The following is a 21,819-nucleotide window of genomic DNA, read 5'->3' on the forward strand; positions in this document are numbered from 1 at the left end:
TTTTCCAACCTTAGAGCTTTGAAAAAATGAGAAATAGTTTAAACAGCTATTGTAAATGCAAATTATATCCTTTAAACTAGAGTTAGTCATTTGATGAGGTAGAGGAAAAAACAGATTTCTTTTTTGGAAGCTTTTTATAAAATACCATCTCATTCTTTTTAACACAGTATTCATCCATTAATTTGCTTCTGAAGGTATGAGCCCATTGTTTCACACGGCCAAACCCTCCATGCCAGAGCAGCAGAACCAGTCAGGCTGGCCTTGGCCAACACCCCATTGCAAACATGTTCACTTGGACCCCCCAGTACTTGGAGGGGTCTCTGTGAAACAAATCCACAGTGCTCAGTGCACACAACATTCCGGAAAAATTTCCTACCATTTACATAAGGGAAAGCTGCCACCTGTGATTCTGTTTTGTGCCAGGGTTCAGTGGCTGGGGATTCAGTATCAGCTCAAATTCTTCAAGGGGCCTCTTCTGCCCACTGGGGATGACAACATTTGTTCAACTACAGCAGCTGGGCTGCCAAAGGGCACGAGCATGAAAGGGGAGCACAAGTTCCCTTGCCCCTGTGTGCACATGACTTTTTCCTCATTTGCAGATGCCAAATTTCCCTCATATCAGAACAAAAAGGGAAAGTACATCTAGCTGAAAACTCCTTCTGGTCTCCTGGCTGCTCAAAACACTTCTCAGGTGGGTCCAATTTGGTAAATTATTTGGTAGTTTCACTGCACTTTTCCTAACTAGCTTCTATTGCTCTTGCCAGTGAACATTTTTCCTTTTCCAACACTGAACTGTTTAAGCTGTGTTTTGGGGGGTTTTTTGGGGGGTTGGCTTGTTTGGTTTTTTTGTTTGTTTGTTTTTATTTCTTTTTTTGCAAAGCTGTGAGATAAACTTCCTGCGTATCCCTGTATCTCTCTCCTTACTCCACATGAACAACAAAACCACAATTCCCCTCCGTAAAGTATATATGAGGTCCTAAGTGAATTGTAGTGCCCCTGGGTAAAATCCTTGAGCCATTAAAGAGGATGAGAGCTTTACTAGGACTTTTGAGCAATCAGAATTTCATCTAATCGGCATAAACCGGCCATTACTCTAAGGACTGCCAAAATCCTGGTTTCGTTGCAAGGCTCAGAGACTGTTCCCACCCCCACATCAGAGTGACACCCACAGCCACTCTGTACTCCAGGGCTGGAATGGCTGGCGTGCAGTGCCCTGCTGACAAATAAACGCTGGCAGGCATGTGCTGCACTCTCTGTGCTGTGGCATTCTGTGCCGTGCTGGCCAGAAGGGCTGACTGCAGCTCCCTGGAGCAGTCCCACCCAGCACCATCAAACGGGGTCTGTAGGCACAGAGGAGCAGCTCGTCGCAGCCAGCAGGAGGGACAGCAATAGGAAGCACAAGGTTCTGCATGTGTAGAGAATGGGGTGAGAGAAAATAATAAAGCAGTTCAAAAGTGATCAGATTAGTTCTTGAAAAGCAAGAGTCTACGAGGCAAAGGCTGGGGGTTTTTTCTCTTGGCTGGTGCTCTGGAGTGTAAAGGGTGAACTAACACAATGAAAACAAACTTTTCAGGGTAAAAAACTGCTCTGCTTTTCAGATTTTATTGTGCACACTTCCAGCTTAGCAAGCGCTAACTCAAATAATGTCCTTTGCCCTAACAAACTTTGTTATGTACATTCTCTTTTGTATATGTTCTTGGCTGTGTATAGATAGCTATTGATCAAATGTACATTTCCTGTAATTGACAAGGATTGAATGGTAAACAGCAATTAGATTATTTTGGATTATATTGCAAATTCATTACAGATTCAGAAGTATAGTTATAGCCTTAAGCTTGGGTGAACAGACATGTTGCTTAAATGGATGAGCTGAAACCAAAATTATGTTACTGAAGGAATCTTGAAAGCTATTTAGATGTGATAACTAAAAATTCAAGATTAAATTCAAATCCACATAGTAATCCTCTGGGAATGATTATCAATGCAGTTTTGTAGTATGGTTCCAGAGACTTTTTTTTCCAACTATTTTTTCTATTATAAAAATCAACAAAAAAAAGTTAGTTCATAAATATTCAACACACTCAGTTCCCTTCTTGACTTTATCTTATGATAATAAAACTGGAATCAGAGCCAATATGTACATTTCAAGGAAATGTATAATGTAAAGCAGAGAACATAGAACAAAGTACTGAAAATCATTTATGATTGAAACTCTAGATTGAAGTTGGTGCAAGTCTCTCCCTGAGTAGCATCCTACAATTGCCTCATAATGTTGGGATTTGTATTCATAAGCTATTTAATGTATGCAGCCAACCTCTTATTCTTTATTGTGTAACCACTGCACTGATTCTGCTTGGGAAAGTTGGGATGACTGATTGAAAAATTAGGAAGGAATTGATTTTACAGAATGTTAAATTTCTGATGAGAGCATTTTAACATCTAAAATACAGTTTTGAAGTTTTGCACAGCCAAAATGATAAAAAGTTATCTTTATAGCTGTGAATATATTCATTTAATTCTTGCACCTGCGTATACCAACAGAACTGATCTATTTGGGATTTTACGCTTTTGTCATTTGTGTTACCAATCTATGACTTTAGAGACAAAATATGAGGGTGGGAGTCCAAGGATTTAGAGCTCTAAGTCAACAGTTAAAAACCATATTGTCTTGGCATGAAAAAGACAAGCATAGCTTGTGTGAGGGCAAACCGACAATGAAAGCAAACAGTAGTTTTTGTTTGCCTTTTAGTGAGGGTTTTCTTACCATATTAAAAAATAAGGTGTCTCAGTCTATCCTTCTTCATTTTGATGAGCAGAAATCTGGCAGAATACAATCAAAAAAAGGTTGTGTTGATGGTTTGGGTATTTTTCAAAACATGATTCCTACTAGTTTGGCAGTGTTTTCTGTCCTAGTTTCTGACATCAAGAATCCCAGTGACTTGAAAGATAAGAATGGGCATGAAGCACTGATGATGGATATTGCTGACAGTTGTGGTTAGTAGTGGGACTATTTGGCACTGGAAGTTGTTCAAGAAGGAAAGTATTGTTGTTTGGTGTGCCTGTCCAATGACAAAATACAATTTTAGCTATTAATTCAGTAGTATATAATAGGAATAGCAACTCATTAACCAAATTTGTTAAGTAAAATTTAAATTGCAAAGCTAAAGTGAAATTACAAGGGAAACACATCACTGATTTCCAAAGATATTGAACTTTTCATTTTGTAGATGGTAAATATGTCCCTGCACCATCAGGCAGCATCTCAAAGCACAGCTCTGCACCCCAATGACAGCAGAATGAGTCTCATCCTTCAGATGTGTTACAGAAGTCTGCTGGTGTGTGACTGAAAGCTGCTATATAATAGTCTAGTACAGCAATGCTCTCTTCTATCATACCAATAATTTTATTTTATTAAATAATCATTCTGCCTTTTAACTGCAGTATAAAATGCAAAAAATATATTCTTAGTATTTTTTATTACCATAATGTTAATTCTTGCACTAAAGGATAATGTCAGTGACTGACTGTATTTCTCCCAAATACATTTTACATTGATGAATATATTTATTAAGATATGTCAAATGATTTCTCTGAATTAAAAGCTGAATAGAAGTAAATGATAGGATGCAAGGCAGTAATCCAATCTCATTGTTCTTATTGTACAATAAATGAAGAAAGATGGAGCAAAGACTTCACTGTGCAGTTCTAATGGAAATCCTTATATGCAGCAGAGCTTATGAAGACCTACCCAATACAACTCAAACCTAAAATTGCACCCAGGATCCATAACAGCCTCATAGAGTTTCCAATAAAATCTAACCAAAAATATTTTAGACCGAAGAAGAGGCCTACTGAACATATGGAATGACATTAAGTTCAGTTTGATTTGATTACAAACCAAATTCCTCAGTCCTGTTCATGCAAAATTTTATGTTTACTATTGCTTTTGCTTTTCATTTTTTTCATTTGCCAGATTTAGCAAACAGGATGATTCCAAAGGCATGGAATTAAATGTTTTGTAGGAGCAATGCCAGAGTTCTGACATAGTACACTTGGTGAAGACTGGTGTAGTTACAAATAAATAGATATTGTGTATGATGTATAGTTACATTTTCAAAATCAACCTGTTTTTTTATAAATTTACTTGATGAAATCTACCAAAAGTCAGTGACAAATGAGATATTTCATTTGTTTTCCTTTTTTTTTTTCCTAAACAACCCCAGAATCTCTCATTCTCAGGTGGTAATTAACTTCCTTGAAAATATTCATTGGTGTTTCAAGAAGTTTCAGAGCATCTTCTCATAAATCAGCATCATGCATCTGAATTAAAATTTGAATGAAAATTAGAAACGTTTTATATTAATGATTGTGAGGCTAAACACACATTCAGAACTGATTAAACATTACTGTCTTCCAGTGACTGAGTTGCAAGAGGAATGCATTTTCAGACTCTACATTTCCCATACGTATGGAAAATTTGGTTTCCAGCATGGAAGCTCTGGATATGTGGAATGCACTGCTATAGCTGTAGTTATGTTTAAAAAATTCTATCACTAACTTGCTAATGCTTTGAAGTTGTACTTGTAGCAATATTTCAGTTTAAGTCAGTATGTAGAAATTAATTTAAAGGTTTAAAAAAGTCTCAAGATAGCTGTGACAAAGCAGTTTGCAGCTTCTAACCTCAAACAGAACCTATATTTAAATATACAATATTTCTTTTGACATGGCTGGTGATAGTAGTGTGGGCTTTTACTTGGATGATTGGTGTGTAAAATGTATCATTTAAAAGTGGACTTTGTCCTCTTGGCTATATATTAGAGTCAGAATGCCATAAGCAGCGCTCTCCCAGGGTTAACTGAAAGCTAAACTTGTGTTTAGCTCAGGAATTTAATTTAAATTATCAGATTCTTTAGTGTTAAGGTGTTTCCTGTACAGACCAGTAAAATGAGTTTTTGCACAGCAAAGAATAAGGCTTTAAATGTAAGCAAGTTCCCAGCATTGCTGAATACAGTCCCCTCTGTCACAGCACTGCAGACTTGTGCACTAAGGACATCCTCCAGTTAAGCTGGCCAGTTTATTCTCCCTCATTCTTCACTGTCTTGGAGCCCTGCATCAGCAATACTTCTTCCCTCCTTCTGTCAATCTGCTCAAACTACCTTTTTCTTGGCTGAAAACTTATTAGTGTTGTTCATCTTTCTACTCCTAGAACATGGCCCTGTCCACACAGCTCAACTTCTGAATCTCTTGTCTTTCTAAGTGAACAGATTACAGCTAATTAAAGTTTATGAAGAAAATAGTGCAATTCCTCTGGAACATGCACGAAACCAGCTCTAAATAAGCATTTCACTGTAATCAAACAACCCAGTCAAAGAAGCCCAACAATATTATTTGCTCAGTCCTTTGCATTTTGCAGCCCTCTGTCCAAACAAGAGTTTGGTGGGGTTTCAAGGCCCCTGTCACCAGAAGCACAACGTTACAATAATGCTGCACATCCCCAACAACCACTTCTTCAATATCGTGCAATTAATTGTCCAGCAGTTACTGTGTAAGCAAATTAGTTCCTGTGTTTGATATGCTCCATGAGTTTTACATATGGAACAACAGGACTTCTCTTTACTGAAGTTTCTTAGTAAGCCTCCCTGCTTATTTCCAATGACCAACAATAGGAATTACATTTAGGCAATGCAAGACAATGAATCATCTCATTTAAACATGTCATGTATGTTAAACATAAAAATAATTAATTTGCCAAAGACAACAACAAAAAAAAAGCTTATTCACTAGTGATGAAAGACTGAAAAATATTCTTGTGAATTCTATTTTCAGAGTGTCAAACTAGTGACAGTTCCTGCCACAGGAAAACACAGGCTGAGCTTCTATGTGCAGAAATGGGGAGAAGAACAGGGATATGCAATACAGAATTTTTATTGTAAAGTACAAGGACTTCAAAAAATATCCTCCTATTTAAATGCCTACTGCCTCAGCACAGAAATAAAGAAAAAATAAAAGTTAACTTATCATAAGGCACCAGTTATAGAGATAGCATAGCTTTGTTTTCAACATTAGCATTTGTTGTTAGTCAGTATCCAGGACAACTGACAATCAAATGCAGCAGCAAACACAACGCTGAATATATTTTTTAAAAGGTCATTTTAATCACATGTGCTGCAAATTTTTAGCTAGTATTAAAGCTGTCCATTTGAAACAGTGCAACATTTCCTTCTTTGAATCACATGTTTAAAATCCACTTTTTAAAAGTTAAATTCAAAAGAAAGAAATAATTCATACATGTCAAACTAACTAAGAGCATTTTTCATCTTAAAAAGCTCCTTAATCAATAATTGGCTTTCTTTTAAAATCACCTTTTATCGTGGGAGCCTGCATAAATTGTTTAAATTTACTAGTGCAAGGCTGGTTCTTGGGAAATAGTAGCAGAGCTTTTACTGATCATTAGGGAAAGTGACTGTGAATTGCACCAACTGAAGTATTTTTTCACTCTGCTATCACAGATCATGAATCAGAAATAATAGCAGTAATCACGTTTCAGAAATGAGGATGTAGCTATGAAGCCTCCTAACTCCCACTCCATCAGTGTTATAATCCCAACAAGTTAAATAAATCCCTTACTTCTAACACAATAAGTAGAAAAAGAAAAAAAAGTTAAAAAATAAAGAAAACAAGAGAAGAGAATACCTTGAATGCTGCTGCTTTAAGATTCCTTAAAGTCGGGGATGAACATAACAAGTCAAATTCTAGAGAAAGGTTTGCTTTTGGTTTGATGTTTTTAACATAACTTTTAAACTTTCTTTCATTTAACATCTGATGTTAGAAGAATTGAATGCTACACTTTTTGATAGGTATGTGCTGCTTCTTTACAAAGCACCACCACATTCTAATGTGTAAGAATGAAGGAGGTAACAGACAAGCAATCCTGAGGAAAGCAAAGTACTGAAAGAAAATTAGGACAACAACCACTAAAGACAAAATAGCTTTTACTAAAAATCTTCTAGGTTATCTGGATTCACATGAGCAAAGAAAAACCTGTGTTTCTCAGGAACCTCCAAAATGTCTGTTCTTTTCTAAAAACCAAAAAGAAGGGACAAGAAACTGAGTAAACTGGAAGACTCTGAAAAGAGCTTTTGGCCTTCCACTGGCCTGTGAGTTCTGGCAAATAGCTGCAGGCATCAGAGAGAATCCTTGTCCTCTGGTTACAAACAGTCCAGAAACAGAGACACACTCATTTTCAGTGTCAGGGATCATGCAAAGTTTGTCATTTTGACAAAAGAGCTTCCCTTCACAAAACACTTTCAGAATGTATTGGCAACAACAGCAAAATGGTTTCAAGAGGACAGAAAGAGCGAATGGACATTCAAATTAGAGCATTTTTGATAATATTTGGCCTTCAACAGCTTGTCTGAAAGACACAGTATGGAAGGGATATGCAATGACTAAGAAATTCCTCCTGCCCAATTCATATTTATGGATCAATGTAAAAAGTATATCAGCCTCAAATATTAAAGTCTCATTATTAGATGGGAAGTAGATAAAAAGTGGTAACTTAGAAAACTTTAAAAATGCAAATTAAAGTTTATGATGCAATAATTTTACACAATTTCCTTTTCTGTGTGTAAGTGAAGACTATGAAAGCTGTGATTCACTCTGGTTTATTTGCTTATTTAAAAGTACCCAAAAAAGCCTGTCACTTTTCCAGCGTTGGTAGTAGGTAATGCTTCACTGCCAAAGTTTCTGTCTGTAATATTCACTCTTGCAGTGTTTCAGAACTTCACTATAAAATTCTGATTTGCTAAGATACTGACCTTGGAAAATTTATCTTAATTATTTTCTCTTTATAGAAAGATTTTTTTCCTATGCCATAAATGCATATTTTCAACAGATTTCAATCACTTGTGATGTTCTGGGTAATTCTAGTAGGTGATTTAATCATGAGTTTATGAGAATTTATCATTTACATGAGTTTATGAGACTAAAATGACAACAAATACATAACAACAATCCACTTGCTATGAAGGAAACATATGCAATATTGGTTATAGGATGCCTTGAGTAATTTCACAACTTGAAGCTTTGCACTTAACAATCTAAAATTATCGACTTTATGCATAACGTTGATTAAAGACTGAAACAATTACCATCAGAGCTGCTGGCCTCTGAGGTCTCCTTCTGTAGCAGGAATGCCTGAGATGTGTAAGAAGCATCGTTGGGACTGCCCCTATACATGACCCAAAGGATTAGGACATCTCCAAAGGAGCAGCAGTGCCTCTGTGTTGTAAATTGCAGTGGTGCCAAGAGCTGCTTTACATATAATTCTTCCCTCTGTGCCAGAGGGCTGTATTCTGTGTGAGACAGAGGTGTGGATGTCTGAGGTCAGCATAAACCAACATCCCACTAAATGTGTGGGTTTGTCCTTCCTTGATGCGGTACCTATGTGGCCCTGAGCTGTGTTTATATGCAAGAGCTCCTGGAAGCAGGGCTTAAATCTGAATTCAAATCTGAGAAACAATGAGTTTAAAGGCTTGCTGTGTTATGTTGTATATTGTAGTATATACAGAGAGTTTTAAGCAAAATATCTCAGTGTGATCATGACAAAAATCTAGATAAAATCAATGCAGCAAGAACCTCTTCACTTTATAACTACTTCATTAACTGGGATTCTGAATAAACACTTCACATCTGAGAGAAAATAATGGACACAGACTTCATTACTATTTGGTACCATTCCTGCAAACATGATCATGTGAAGGATCAGACATCAGCAAGTGATACACGGAGCAAAGGGATGCAGTGCACATTCCCATCCTCATTAACCCTTCAGAAGTCCAGCTGCAGGGTGTTAGAGCACCTCTGACAGGGAGCAGCTTAGGTTCCCCTCCAGAAGTGTGTTTTTACACAGGTAAGGTGTGTGGGTGTGTGCTTCCCTCTCTGCACTGCACATCTGCAGAGCCCCAGGTGGAAGCTCTTTGCCGGACAGCAGGGCAGACAGATGAGGTGTCACATGATGAGGTGTCACATCTCTCTGTACGTGCAACATTTATTCGAGGGCACAGCTTTGATTCTCTCCATTAGGGATGCACATAAGGAATGGCCATCAGCCTCTCCCACCAAGCAGGCACCAGGAGTGCAGGCAGCATGTGGAGCTGCTTTCTTCCATTGTCTTTACACCCTTCCACCAAAAAAAACACCAATAACTGCACAATGCAGTCCAAATAAAACCACAAATACAAGCAAACTTTCTTTCTATAGTTAAGGAAAAGATGAGTGCACATACATTAAATGTTTCAAAATGTAAATACCAATGCAGTAAAAGTATATTTGCAGTAAAAAGCACATCAAATGCACATTAACACTGATCTACAGCACAGAATTAAGCCACCCACTACCTACCAATCTAAACTTTCCTGAATTATACCTTTTATTTTATAACTACATTGAAATTTATTTAGTAAATATATTCATAATTTAAGTATTTTTTTAAGATATAGCTGAATATAAATTACATAAATAAGTACTCAAATTTAATTTTCATTGTTTATCACAAGATGAATATGTATGTCTGCATGAGAAAGATCTTGTGGAAGTATTGTGCTCTAATACAGACTGGGAAATAAGTTGTCTACCACTTCAGAACCACTTGAAATGTCACCATATCTCACCTGAAGCTCCAAGGTGCCCTTTTTTCTTGCCTTCAGTAACATAAACATGTAATAGCAGATACAGAATAAAAACATTATGTAAAAATTAAAATCTTCTCATCTTTCCCTTGAGAAAATGAAAACCACATACAACTTGATGCTATCCAGGGAACTATTTAATTACTGTACTAGTGGATATGATCTAACAGCCTAATGAGACCACTTTGCTACTGGCTGTTACATCCCTATGAAACACATTGTTAAATTCAGTGTAACCACAACAATTGGTATTTTGGTATAACGAAACACAGAATAAGGCAAAACAACAGGTAGAAGACAACAAAGATACAAAACCAAGAAAACTAATTAAAACTAAATACAGTAACTAACTTTCCTATTCAAAATGTATTTATCTCACTGTTGCACTAATCTGCACTAGGAAACTAAATTTTTCTGATTTTGAGAAAATGAATATATCTAATTTGCAAGAACCCATGTACTGTTGATTCTCATTTGACATTCAGCAATATTAGTTTCATAATGCTCTTTTCAGTGCCAGCATTCCAGCTATTGATAAAGTTAAAATGCAACTTACGTAAGTTATTTGGAGGAGGTCTCGTCTCCATGTTTTCATAATGCTGCACGTGTACTACAATGTTTAGGTCTCTTTCCATATGATCTGTTGTACAAGGACCTTGAGGTCGCATAACATCAGCAAGAGCCCTGAAATCCAAACAAAACCGGAATGAATCTGCAAAATCTGTAAGACATTAACAACGTGTTCCAAGATCTATTTCAGTTTGCGATGCCCTCGATCATAATGTCTGCTGGAGAAACCAGCTCCCTTCACAGTAAATGCAGGAAGGAAATGCATTGTGAGACTTCACACCTAAGGCTCTTTTTAGGTTGTCTTACTGACAACCTAAAGTTGCTAGAAGTAAAACACAGAAACACATCAAGTCCTTTATGTATCTTGGCTTTGGAGGAACATAATTTAAGCTCCTTCAGCCTTGTAGAATTCTGCCACTGCATGTGCTCAGTAATATTTATTGCCATCTTGGTTAAAGTGAGCACCTCAGCCCCTAGCCCACGGTTACACCTTTCACAAACTGCTTATTTTCACACTTAGATTACCAATTTCAGAGGAAATTCTCACACATGCATTTGTAATTAGTGCACACAACACAATGGTCTTCACAGTTCTCACTCAAAAATGTCACTCAAGTTGAAAAGTCATATAACTTCCATGCAAAAATCCAGTAAGCAGGGATCTAAGGATTTCTCATCCAGACGGGGAGATCAAAAAGGTCTTTTTCTAACTTCTGTGAGTGTCCTAGTCTTTAACATAGAGCAAAGCTTGCATAGGAACACTCCCTGCTCCTTTGAAGGCAGTTCGGAAACAGGATGAAAGCTTTTTGCTAGCAAAGAGGGAGAAAGCAAAAAGTTCCTGAGTTAGGCCAGGCCCAGGCTGGCGCTGCCTGGGGGCTTGCCCTGCAGGGCTCCAGGCAGTCTGACAGACCCATCCTGTGACTGGGTAAGGACCAGTCCCACTGCCAAGAGTCCTGCTGGGTGTACGTGCATCCTTAGGCACATGGATAAACACACACACCTGGATCTGCTCTGTGGAGCCAGAGTTACTGACCAAGTTTTAAGCTCTGAAACTCCCAGCATGGCAACATCTAACTCTGCCTGTGAGTCTCTGCTATTTTGCCGGAGTTCCATAGGAGCAGGATTAGTCCTTACCTATGTGCCAGAGCTACCTGCTGAACTACTGTGCACTAGGAAATAATTGGCCCACCTGCAGAAGCTGTTGCCTCAGGCAAAGGAAAGCTTTGTATGTGTAGTATGTGTTACCAGTGTCTTCAGTGTAAATCTTTTCTATTCAGGTCAATGCATAATGGACCATTATTTACCTCCTTTTTGTTTTATTGTTTTTAATTTTTAGACCTCTTGAGCAATTTTTTAAGGGTGTGGACGCATTTTCTGGGCACTATGCCCAGTTTAGTTTAATTTTCTACAAAATTATAAACAGTGTCGCAGATACTGCATCAAGAAATACTGGCTTATAAACTAATATATAAATAAATGAAAAATAAGCACATTCCTTGTTGAAAGTCATGGCAAGTGCCATCTAGCTCCTCCACTGGACATCTGTGACATTATGATTTCTCAATCAAGCAGCCCTTTACTTTCAATTATTATAAAGTAAGTAGGTTCCTTTAAGTTACAGAGAGAAATCCTGAGCTGGATCCTGCTTTCAGATTGCTGGAACATTGCTTAGGTACACAGCTGAACAATACTGATGTTTTCTTGTGTTTATGACTAACATTTTGTTATTAAGATATTAGATACAGTTGTGATCAACATGTTAGAGAATACTCTGTTGATCCTGGAAAAGGTCAGAAGACAGTAACCACATGATTAATGGTATCAGAGTAATGCTCCCATTTGAAGCAGTGCTTAGACTGCAGAAATAGCAGAGCTGGCCTACATAGCAGAATAATAAAAATTCAAGAGAAGAGATCTCACAAAGACATGTAGAAATTATGAAAAAGGAAAGCATTATATTGCAAAAACAATTTAAAATAACTGGGGGCCAAAACCACTAATATCTCTATACAGAGGAAATTATTGATATCAATATTAATTGTAATTCCAGAGGCATCTGAACACATTTCTGGGAGGGGAAAAAAAAAAAAGTAAATGAAAGTTCCTAACTCCAGTGTGGGAGTTAAAACTGTGAGATCTAAGTATTTCCCCACTTTGTGAGAGTGGGTTTTCAGAAATCCTTTCCTCATTGCTCTTAGTCTGATGGTAAATATTGTTTGCTGTAGACTTTAAATAACACCCTGTATGATGGCAGATGAACTACTGCCTGTCTATGAAAATGCTAAGTTTTCTACCAGTTCACGGTAGCTTTTTTTAAATGGTTTTCAAGGAATTACCTGTCCAATTCCTTTGTCTATATTAAGAAAAGATTAACTACTTGCCATCAAGTTCTGGTTTTAATAACACAGCACCTATACTGTGTTAGCCAAACTTGTACAATCTTCTCAGGGCAGAATAGCTCCTATAACTGAGAGCATGTCCTTACTCTCCACTGATGCCAGAGAGAGTTAAAAATGTGCAGCAGCTTCAGTATCACTGAAGTACAAAGGAAATGCTGTACCTGCATTTTGTTCTTCTAGGGATTTGCCCACATAATGAAATGGATAAAGGAAGGCTTGTTCCCCAGTACATGACAAAATCCTTGAACAGATGTTTGCTTTGAAAAATTCCACATAGGCCAGGAGACTTTTGAAATACCTTCATGCTATTGTCTCACCTAAATATAGTCATATAGATTTTGTTCATTATCTGAAGAAATTGTTATAGTCAGTCCCATTGAAAAGTTAAGCTTTACAAAGAGGGTCTTTACCTACACCTATTTACCTACTGGATAATTTTTTAAGGAAATGCAAAGTGCAAGATAACCTTCTAATCAGGACACAGTATGATTAAGACCTGTGCAGGGATATTGATTGTAGTATTACAAAAGTGGAGAAGTTATCTATGTAGGAGTTCATGGCCCAGAACTATCCAAGTATCACAAAACTTCAGCATTTCTCTTGCCATAAGATTTTTCTTTTTGGATATGTAATACTCGTTTGGGGTGTTATAAAGCATGTGGAGCCAGGCATTTCCCTTATGGGTACAAGCTGAAAGAAGCTGAAACACAGGTTATTTCATGAAAGGTCACTTGTCATATTTTGCCTCCAAAACTGGGTCAAAACCCATAAGAGAAATAATTTCACACATTGGATTCAGAATTTTGGCAAGTCAGGCCATTTTTGGCCCCAACTACATGTCTTTTAAATGATCAATAAAAGACTTCAGTCCTGAGCTCAGCACGGGACAATTTCTTCTTTGTGAAGGAAGAAAGAGCTCAGATGGTTTGCAGTATTTGTAAGACTGTAACACACTGTCAGAAGCACTGTTTTAAAAAACAGGAGTTACAGCATATGAGCATAATTGTAAACATTTTCCTTTCAGTTCTTGCTTTGTTTGCTCATTCTCCACAAGGATTAAGGAAGAAGACAAAGGTGCAGTTGTATTTACAGAATAATCTCCTCCATGCAACAGAGGTAAAGCTTTTTCATTTTCTATTCATTTTTGAGAGAATTCTCCACTTGAACTGATGGAGCCTGGCATTGGTGTAGTCTCGAGCAGCAAGAACGAGCTGCCCTCATATGCCTAACAAAGCTCCTGGTCTGCTTCAGCAGGCAGATCAAATCTGTGTCCTCTCATGCACAACACTGCCACGTTCCCTCCCTCTGCCATAGCTCCCTCCTACACCATCTGACTTCCTTATTCTCCTCAAAAACAGGAGGGGAAACTCTGGATACTGCTATTACTGCTTAGTCTTGGACACCGCAGCTGAAAGGAATATTCATCTCCTTTTAATATCAAGGAACAAATTTTAAAATAAGGAGAAACAAAACATGTGAGGTCTAAAATGAAATACACTATGCAGAATTAAATCTCTACTCCCCTCTCCATGTTCATCTTCCAGATTTACAATTCCATGCCAACAGAAAGAAAATGTCAACAGTGCCATACCGGGCCTGTTTCCCCAAAACAAGAGAAGTAACAAGTCCTTTCTCTCTAAGAAAGGACAAGTCTTGACTTTTTTTCCTAAAGGGACTCGCCCAAAAGAGACTTTTTCCTATGGATTTTTTTTTCATTGATTAAGTACATTTCCACAATGCTTTTTTCATTGTCAAATATATCAGGAAAATTCAGTGAAGTTAATGGAGTGTTCTTGGTTTGTTTTGGTATAGTAGTAAACAAAATTTAATGAAAGGCAGCTGTATGGAAACTATGCTCAGTTAAAAAAGAAAGCTTTCTTTCTTAACATGGTACCACTCTTACACACACCAGTGTCTTCCTTCAACAGCAGGTCTACTGACTGTGAGATGAAGTAATGCAAGACATTAAAAAGTGTGGCACAGTTTTGCTTCCTATTTAGAAGTCAATGTTCTTATTCCTATGTGTCAGATCTCTGTTCATATTTTGAAATATTTTTAGTAAATCAAAAATGGAAATGTATCATTTACACCTGTTATACTCAGTTGTTCATATTTCTTTAAAAAATCAGCCCCCATTAAAAAAAATCAGTTTCCATTCTGCATTGTCTTTTTTGATAAGCAGTACTATCCCTTTCCTAGGTGAATTTGCTCATAGAAATGAAAGGGATTCAAATTTTTCATGTAGCCATTGGCTAGACAAGGGAAAGGACACAACCTTAGCTAAGGAAATAGATGACAAATCATTCTCTGTGTGTTTCTTGCTGCCAGCCAAAATGGAGTAACACTTAGTACTTTTGCTTTGGCCTACCTAGAACTCTCGATGCAATAAACTTCTGCTTATTAATAAGGTTCAGTACAGAAAAAAAAAATCGTAGGAGGTGTTCTTTTTTGTTTTGTTTTTCTGATATTGTAGTGATGAATATTATAAAAGAAGGTGACTATGAACACAGCCTACATATTATATCAATTGTTGGTACTATTAACTGTTTGAACAGATAAATTATTTTTAAGTGTTGCAGCCTTTTTTCAGAACATTAGTAGTGTAAAATGAGCTAGAATGGAATATTTTAGTTAAGCACTCACTTGAGGACTAAGAGGTTACTTCAGTTCTTCACTCAATGAATATATTTATAGATTGCCAAAGGGATTTACAAATCTAATTCCTTTTCAAATTAATGTTAAACCTATCCCACAACTGGAATAAGAGAGAACTTATTAAAAAAAAAAAAAGCTATAGATCTTCTTTTTCAGAACATGACTAGCTATTATGTGTACTGAGTGGGTGACTGTTTTGCCATGTGATCATGACTTTCCAAGCTTCTATATAATCCTGCCTTGAACAGTTCATGTACAAGATCACAGACGCTGTTAAGTAATCAAGGTAACAGACGACCTTTGCTAAGACCCACTTCAGAAACCTAATCTTTATGCATACATGACTCAAGGATATGAGAATGATTTTCCAATCCCTCATAATTCTACTTCCATAAACTGAGACAGAATATCCTTTCAGAATACTTCTCACCTGTACTTTACATAGCAAATATTTCTACTCACAGAAGCAGGACCTATTAAAGCCATAATTTGCAGGGATGGCTATAACTTCACTCTGTTCTGGGCTTTGTAAATGTTACGAGCCCTCTTCTTTTGCCTGCACAAAGACCCTATAGAGAGAGACTGAAGCAAGGGAGAGCTTTCTGCAAACAAGCTATGTGGATTAAATTATTTTTTTTAAATGGGACCCATGTATTGTTTTTCTCAATTTATATTCAAAATGTCTAAAGGATTATCATACCTTCTTCAACAAAAACCATCTTTGCAGAAGTGTCACTGACACACGGTGTTGACTAAATTTTCTGCTATGTGCTTATTCCCTCAGTAGTAAAGCATTTCCATATCAGCCAGTTTATAAGTAGCAAATAATAGCTCATGGACTGGTGATGCATTTTCAGGAATATTTTTGTGGCTTTCTCTGTTCATTTCTAAATAAGCAGTTAATCAAAAAGTCATGCAGGAACTTCAGTAAAAATGAGGCTCCAGGTGTAGAGTTGATCTCTTGGACTGTCTTATAAAGGATGACTCTTCATCTAAGCCTTAAAGATTGTGGGCTACACCATTAGCTGTCAGGGCAATAGGAAGTTTTCTGCCACACTGCACGTCCAGTAGAAGGTATCCTTTCATTGTATTTCATCACTGAAGTTGCCCAATATGCTGGGATCTATTTAGACTCTTTAATGGATCTGTTTGCCTTTTTTAATGCCTTTCCCCCATCTGCTTTACTTTCATGTGCCTGGGATTAGCATAAAGAATCAGACAGGCTGCAAACTTGACAAATGTGTTATGCCTTGATTTTGAACTGCTGTGACAATCTGGTTTTGGAATATGTTGTTAAAGACACTGGGCTCTGTCCCGAGTTGCCCACCTGCCTATCCACCACTAGGCAGCCAGGATCTGGAGTAGATGGTACACAGCATTCCTAACTCTAGGTGGGGGAGGTTCTCTTTGATATAACTCAGCCATTACGCCGTGGAGACAGTTAGAGCACACACATACATGGATGAGGCAAGACTTTCATATTCCATTTTTTCCTCTTAACAGTAACTGAAAAAATGTTAAGAAATTCTACAATGGCTTTTCTTTTTTGTGTCTTCCTCTTCCCTTCCACCCTGACTCATTTTCACAGCTTAGAAATTTTACAAATAGCTCACACACTTGCAAGGGCTGGAGGAGTAGGGAAGGTCCTGCCAAAAACCATTTTGCAGCTGGAGAGGGAGGGTGAGATGGCATTTGTTTACATCCCTCTGTTGAGAAGTAAAAACATTTTCCAATCTTTGAAACTGTTGGAAGAGGGAACACATCAGGCTTTCTATAATTCAGTGTTGCTGGTTTCAGAATTTGTTTTTCTATTTATGCACAGTATATCTGGGAACACTTGCTGGATCTTGTTAGGGAGAGGGTCAAGCACTGCGGATAAAAATGGACTACTGTCTGTGCGGACTCCACAATTATCCCTCATCTTCCTCAAGATGCATGTTCTGTGGTAACCTGGGCTGGAGGCACCACAGGAGCTCTGCTCAGCAAAGTTGGTGTCTCTCAGTCGCCTTGCAGGGGAATGCAGCCTGCCTGGCAGGAGTTGTTCGTTTGGCAGGGACACATGGGCTCCTCTCTCCTCTCTAGGGGCTGGGCAGGAGGTAGGGGGGAAGGGGACCCTGCTGCCTGGCACTCAGCCTTACCTGGACATGTGCTCCCGCTGGGGTCTGTGTGCCTTCTCCAGCCCTAGTTTGGTGAAGATCCCCACCAGCACCATGACTGCTACAACCCCACAGATGATGTAGACAATAAGGTTGGTTTTATCCCGGGTAGGGTCATGCAGAGGGTCGTCTATGCGGGAAGGAGGCTTCCCGGTGTTCATCCACAACGGTGTCTCATAGTTTGTGCAGGTGCTTTGATCCAGCCTTGTCTTCTTGAACTTGCAGCAAAACCTGAAGCCACAAGTGCCACAGCAGAAGATGAACTCCCCCGAGCTGCAGTTAAAGGGGGGGTCCCACTGCCCCATCACGTCAAAGTAGCCCCTGCAGAAGTCTGGGGTGGGAGGTGGCTCGGACGGGTCTATCTGCTCCCCGAGGCTGGAGTGGTTTCCTCCCGAGAGCACCACAAAGCTCCCCAGCTGCTGGCCAGCTTTCTCCTGAGCCCGACACACCAGCGTGAGAAGGTCCGCCACCAAGTAGCCGAAGAGCAGCCGAATAAAGCCTTCCATTCTGCCTCCCAGCCCCGGCTCAGCGATGCTGCTGCCGCCGCCGCTCGAGCTGCTGGATGCTGCGCTGCGCCAGGAGCTGAACATAAAGGGGCTCCGTCAGGAGCCGGGCGTCCGCTCAGCCCGCGCTCGCCTCCAGCACCACGGACAGCCCCGAACGGGCCGGGCAGGATCCGCAGCCCCGCGCAGGGTCCGCAGCCCGGCCCCGCTCCGCTCCGGAGCAGCGAGCGCGCGGCACTTGTGGAGCGGAGTGCGCGTGAGAGGGAGCGCGGGAGGAGGAGGAGAAGGAGGAGGAGGAGGAGGAGGAGGAGGAGGAGGAAGAGGAGGACCGAGGGGTGGAGGTGGCGGCGGCGTGTGGGGCACAGCGCCGGGCTGGCAGAGGGGCGTGGAGGGGTCGCCAGGCGGGAGGGCTGAGGCGAGGGCGCTGCAGGGGCGGGAGGAGGAGAGAGGGCGAGCGAGGAGCCTCCCCGCGCAGCCTGGTGCCAGCGCGGGCCGCCGGGGGCACCCACCTTCCGCTCCCCCGCGGAGCCGGCGCGGTCTCCCGCACAACTCCCTCAGACACCCGCGGCGCCCGCCGAGCCCCGCCCGCGGCCGGGCTGCCAGGGCAGGGCGCGGGAGGCTGGACGGACCCGCCGCGGCATCCAGCCGCCTGGGAAGGGAGATGCGCCGTGGCGGTCGGACGAGCGCGGTGCCAGCGGGGAGACCCCAGCCCGTCCTCTGAGGCGACCGCGGGAAGCTGCGTGCCAGAGACGGGGCTGCCCGCCCGCCTGTCCCCCCCGGCAGCCGCGCTGAGGGGCCGGAGACTTCTCCCTTTCTCCCTCCCTCCCTCTCTCTCCCCCTCTCTCTCTTCCTCCCTTCCAACCCCTCTGTGGGGCTCTCCGTCCTCGCATCAGCCCCGCCGCAGAGCCGACCCCCGCCTCGCCCCCCTCACCCGCTCCCCGCCATCCCTTACATAAGAGACTGCCCGTCCCGGCGGGCGCTCCCCACAGGTGCGTCTCCAAAAGCGCGGGAGCGCCTCCTCGTCCCCTGCCTCCCTCAGCCCGCCCCGCGCCGAGCGGGGTAGGGGGCAGCCGGCCCGGGCTGGGCTGGGCCGGGCGAGCCTGGGGCAGCTCCGCGGCAGGAGAGCTCCTCTGCCGATAAGTAGAGCGCTCCTTCTCCCGGGAACTGCTCTCCGAGCGCTCTCCGGAGACGCACTCACCTGCGAGGCAAAGGCAGGTGCCGCGGGCGGAGCGGCGCCCATGGGGCCGCACCTCCGCTAAGGCCGGGCGGGAGCGGGCGCTGCCCTGGCCCCGGCGTGCCGAGCACAGGTACAGCGGTGCTCGCAGTGCATGCTGCCGAGCAGGGCTTTGTCTGCTAAACATGAGCTGCTTCCGCACATCATTTATTTAGAAATCTCCTTATAGTGTCAGTCAGTTGGCTCCAGAGGGCACGGTGAGGCAGCGCGTTGTTTGCGAGATACAGAATGGAAATAACTTCCCCCAAACAGAGAACTGACTCTGGGAAAGACTCTTTAGTGATTCGCTCCATCGCTGTTACTTAACTCTCTCATCTCTGTCGTTTGGTTCAGCGGTAACCTGTGCAAGTAGCAATAATATTATCCTGAATACTATGCTGCCACCAAATGTAGGAAATAAGCCCACTATGGCGTGATTTAACAGTGTGGGCTGGTGCTGAAAGCCGCTTCCCTTTTCCTCAGCACACGTCTGTGAGTGCCTTGCCGTGGCCTCAAGGGCTGCTCTTGGCTCTGGGGAAGGCTGGTGTGCTGGGGCTCTGCCATGCCAGGCTGCCCTCCCTCTCCCTCTGCATCCCTGGCGCTCTTCAGGAACTTGGGCCAAGTCCGTGTGGAGTTGTTATGCAGTAAATAAATGGAAAGGTGAGGCAGAGGACAAAGCAGACGTCTGGAATCTGAGAGGCCTCTAGTTAGCTAATTGCAATCCTTTGCCTTCTCTTAAAAATAGCCTCTAAGTACAGTGATGATTCCACTGAATAGTTTGACAGTAAGCCTGGCATCTTTGTCCAGGGGGTAGGTTAGAAAGCCCCTTTTTTTCTCAGCAGAGAAAAACAATCAGTCCCAGCCAAAAACCAGCCTTTCTGGGTTTTAATATTTAATTCTTAAAACCTCCACCTCATCAACATCCCCTTTCAAGTCTCCTCTGAAATCATATCATTCCTCCCTTGTGTATACTTCTCTCTGCTATTATTTATTATTTAACACTTTGTGATGCAGTTTGTGCTGAAAATACTGCACAAAATGAATCTTTTCCATACTTATTATTGCACCTAGAGACATTTAAGGTCCAGTCTGTCAAGCACTTAAGATTATGCAAGTTTCCCTGTTGATTTGACGGCTAAAAAGCTGCTTAAATATTTTGCATGATTAGTGCTATACATGTGCAGAAATAATAACATCCAAAACCGATTTGTTTTATGGTTATTAATCCTGACTAAATATAGTACAAGTTTCTTGTTTTGCTGAGTTCCTAGGGTTTTCCTTAAGAATTCCCCTACAAAAATGAAGCCCAAAGGATTTAGGCTAGAACCTCACATCTGTGGGATTCAGGTCCATGAGATCAGAACTCAACCCTAAGTGACATGTGCTTGGGAAAAAACAGGAGGGTGATCAAACCTTCTCAAAAAAACCCCACTTTCTATAGCACCAAGAGATTTTGGATCAGACCCATGGAACCCAGAACCCATAAATCATGCTATCCTTAATTAATTATAAGTTAGTTCTGTTGTTATGCCTTCTCTGCTAGTTAGTTGTATTAACAGTGATTTTAGCTGTACCGTGTCTTAGAATTCTAATATGAACTGGAGTTGTTCTAGACTGGGGCACAGACCATTTTTACTAGACCTGTGGCAGTGTGCTTTAACGGCTTCATAGCAAATATTTCTAAGAACACCTGCATGACCAAAATATAAACCCATTAGTTACAATAATGGAAATAAAACTAGTTGTGAGAAATTAGTATTACACACAGTACTGAGGCACATTTTGGGTTATTGTGTGATTTTATAAAAGTTTTCACAATTAAGTCAGTCAATAAATGTCTTCTTTATTTTAGTTATGTTTGACAAGTTGAGAAACATCAAAGATTTCCTGGTTTCACACCATCATCTTCCACTTTCAAGACTTCAAGAATTTCAAGACTTCTCTTTTTGCCATTGCTTTAAGGCAAGTAATAATTGCCTACTTTTCTACAGATTTATCCCATAAGGAATGTTCTTTGCCTCTGAAATAAGTGAGAGGATGAATGTTTCAACCTGAACCTACAGAGTTCTCTTTACTCAAGTGCATATCCATTTAATTAAGTGGAATTCTTACTTCAGGCACCAGCCGTATACAAATTTCTTGTTATATTTTCCCTCTAATTTCTTTGACTTGTTTCCACCAAGACAATGTGAATCAATGGCAATGCTTGTGGTTCAGCTTTAACCTAGAAAAGAAAACCTAGAAAACCTAGGCACCTTTCCTGGTAAATTCAGTAGCAATGTACACTCATGTCACAGGGAAGCTGCGTATACACTCATACTCTGTTTATGGAATTCTGTGGGGAATTGTATATAGAACTGATTCTTGCAGGGGTGTTTTATGTAAATAAGAGAGTTTGAGAAAGAGTAAAATTAGGAGAGAAAGTCAGTGAGTTAACCTGAATGTTGAGGTGGTGGTAAATATGAAGAGTATAGAACAACTAGACCATATGGAGCAATTGCAATTATTATGTTAAAAATGTATAATTTTTGTTTATAATAACAATGTTGATGCAAGCTTTGAGTATTTCCCTGGGACTGATTACCTGACAGAGAGAATAGTCCTTTGCTGAGCACTGAGTCAATGGAGCTTTCT

The 21,819-nt window shown here is 40.7% G+C and overlaps 1 protein-coding gene across 3 annotated transcripts in view; it reads right to left on the reverse strand.

Moving 5' to 3' along the window:
* Positions 1 to 19,308, reverse strand: part of SHISA9 (shisa family member 9) — a 177,761-nt gene extending 158,453 nt beyond the window's left edge. Inside the window, exons 1-3 of one of the 3 annotated variants that reach the window (XM_038151044.1) lie at positions 19,171 to 19,308; positions 17,452 to 18,051; positions 10,246 to 10,373 (exon numbers count right to left, since the gene is read on the reverse strand). In XM_038151044.1, coding sequence (XP_038006972.1) covers positions 10,246 to 10,373; positions 17,452 to 17,975 — 652 coding nt within the window. In that variant the 5' untranslated portion in view covers positions 17,976 to 18,051; positions 19,171 to 19,308. Of the gene's footprint in view, positions 1 to 10,245; positions 10,374 to 17,451; positions 18,456 to 18,924; positions 19,128 to 19,170 lie in introns of those variants that run through there. The other 2 variants (XM_038151045.1, XM_038151043.1) reach the window with 2 other exon arrangements.
* Positions 19,309 to 21,819: the final 2,511 nt, after the last annotated feature.

The sequence above is a fragment of the Motacilla alba genome, chromosome 14, assembly GCF_015832195.1.
Source record: "Motacilla alba alba isolate MOTALB_02 chromosome 14, Motacilla_alba_V1.0_pri, whole genome shotgun sequence".
NCBI classification, from domain to species: Eukaryota; Metazoa; Chordata; class Aves; order Passeriformes; family Motacillidae; genus Motacilla; species Motacilla alba.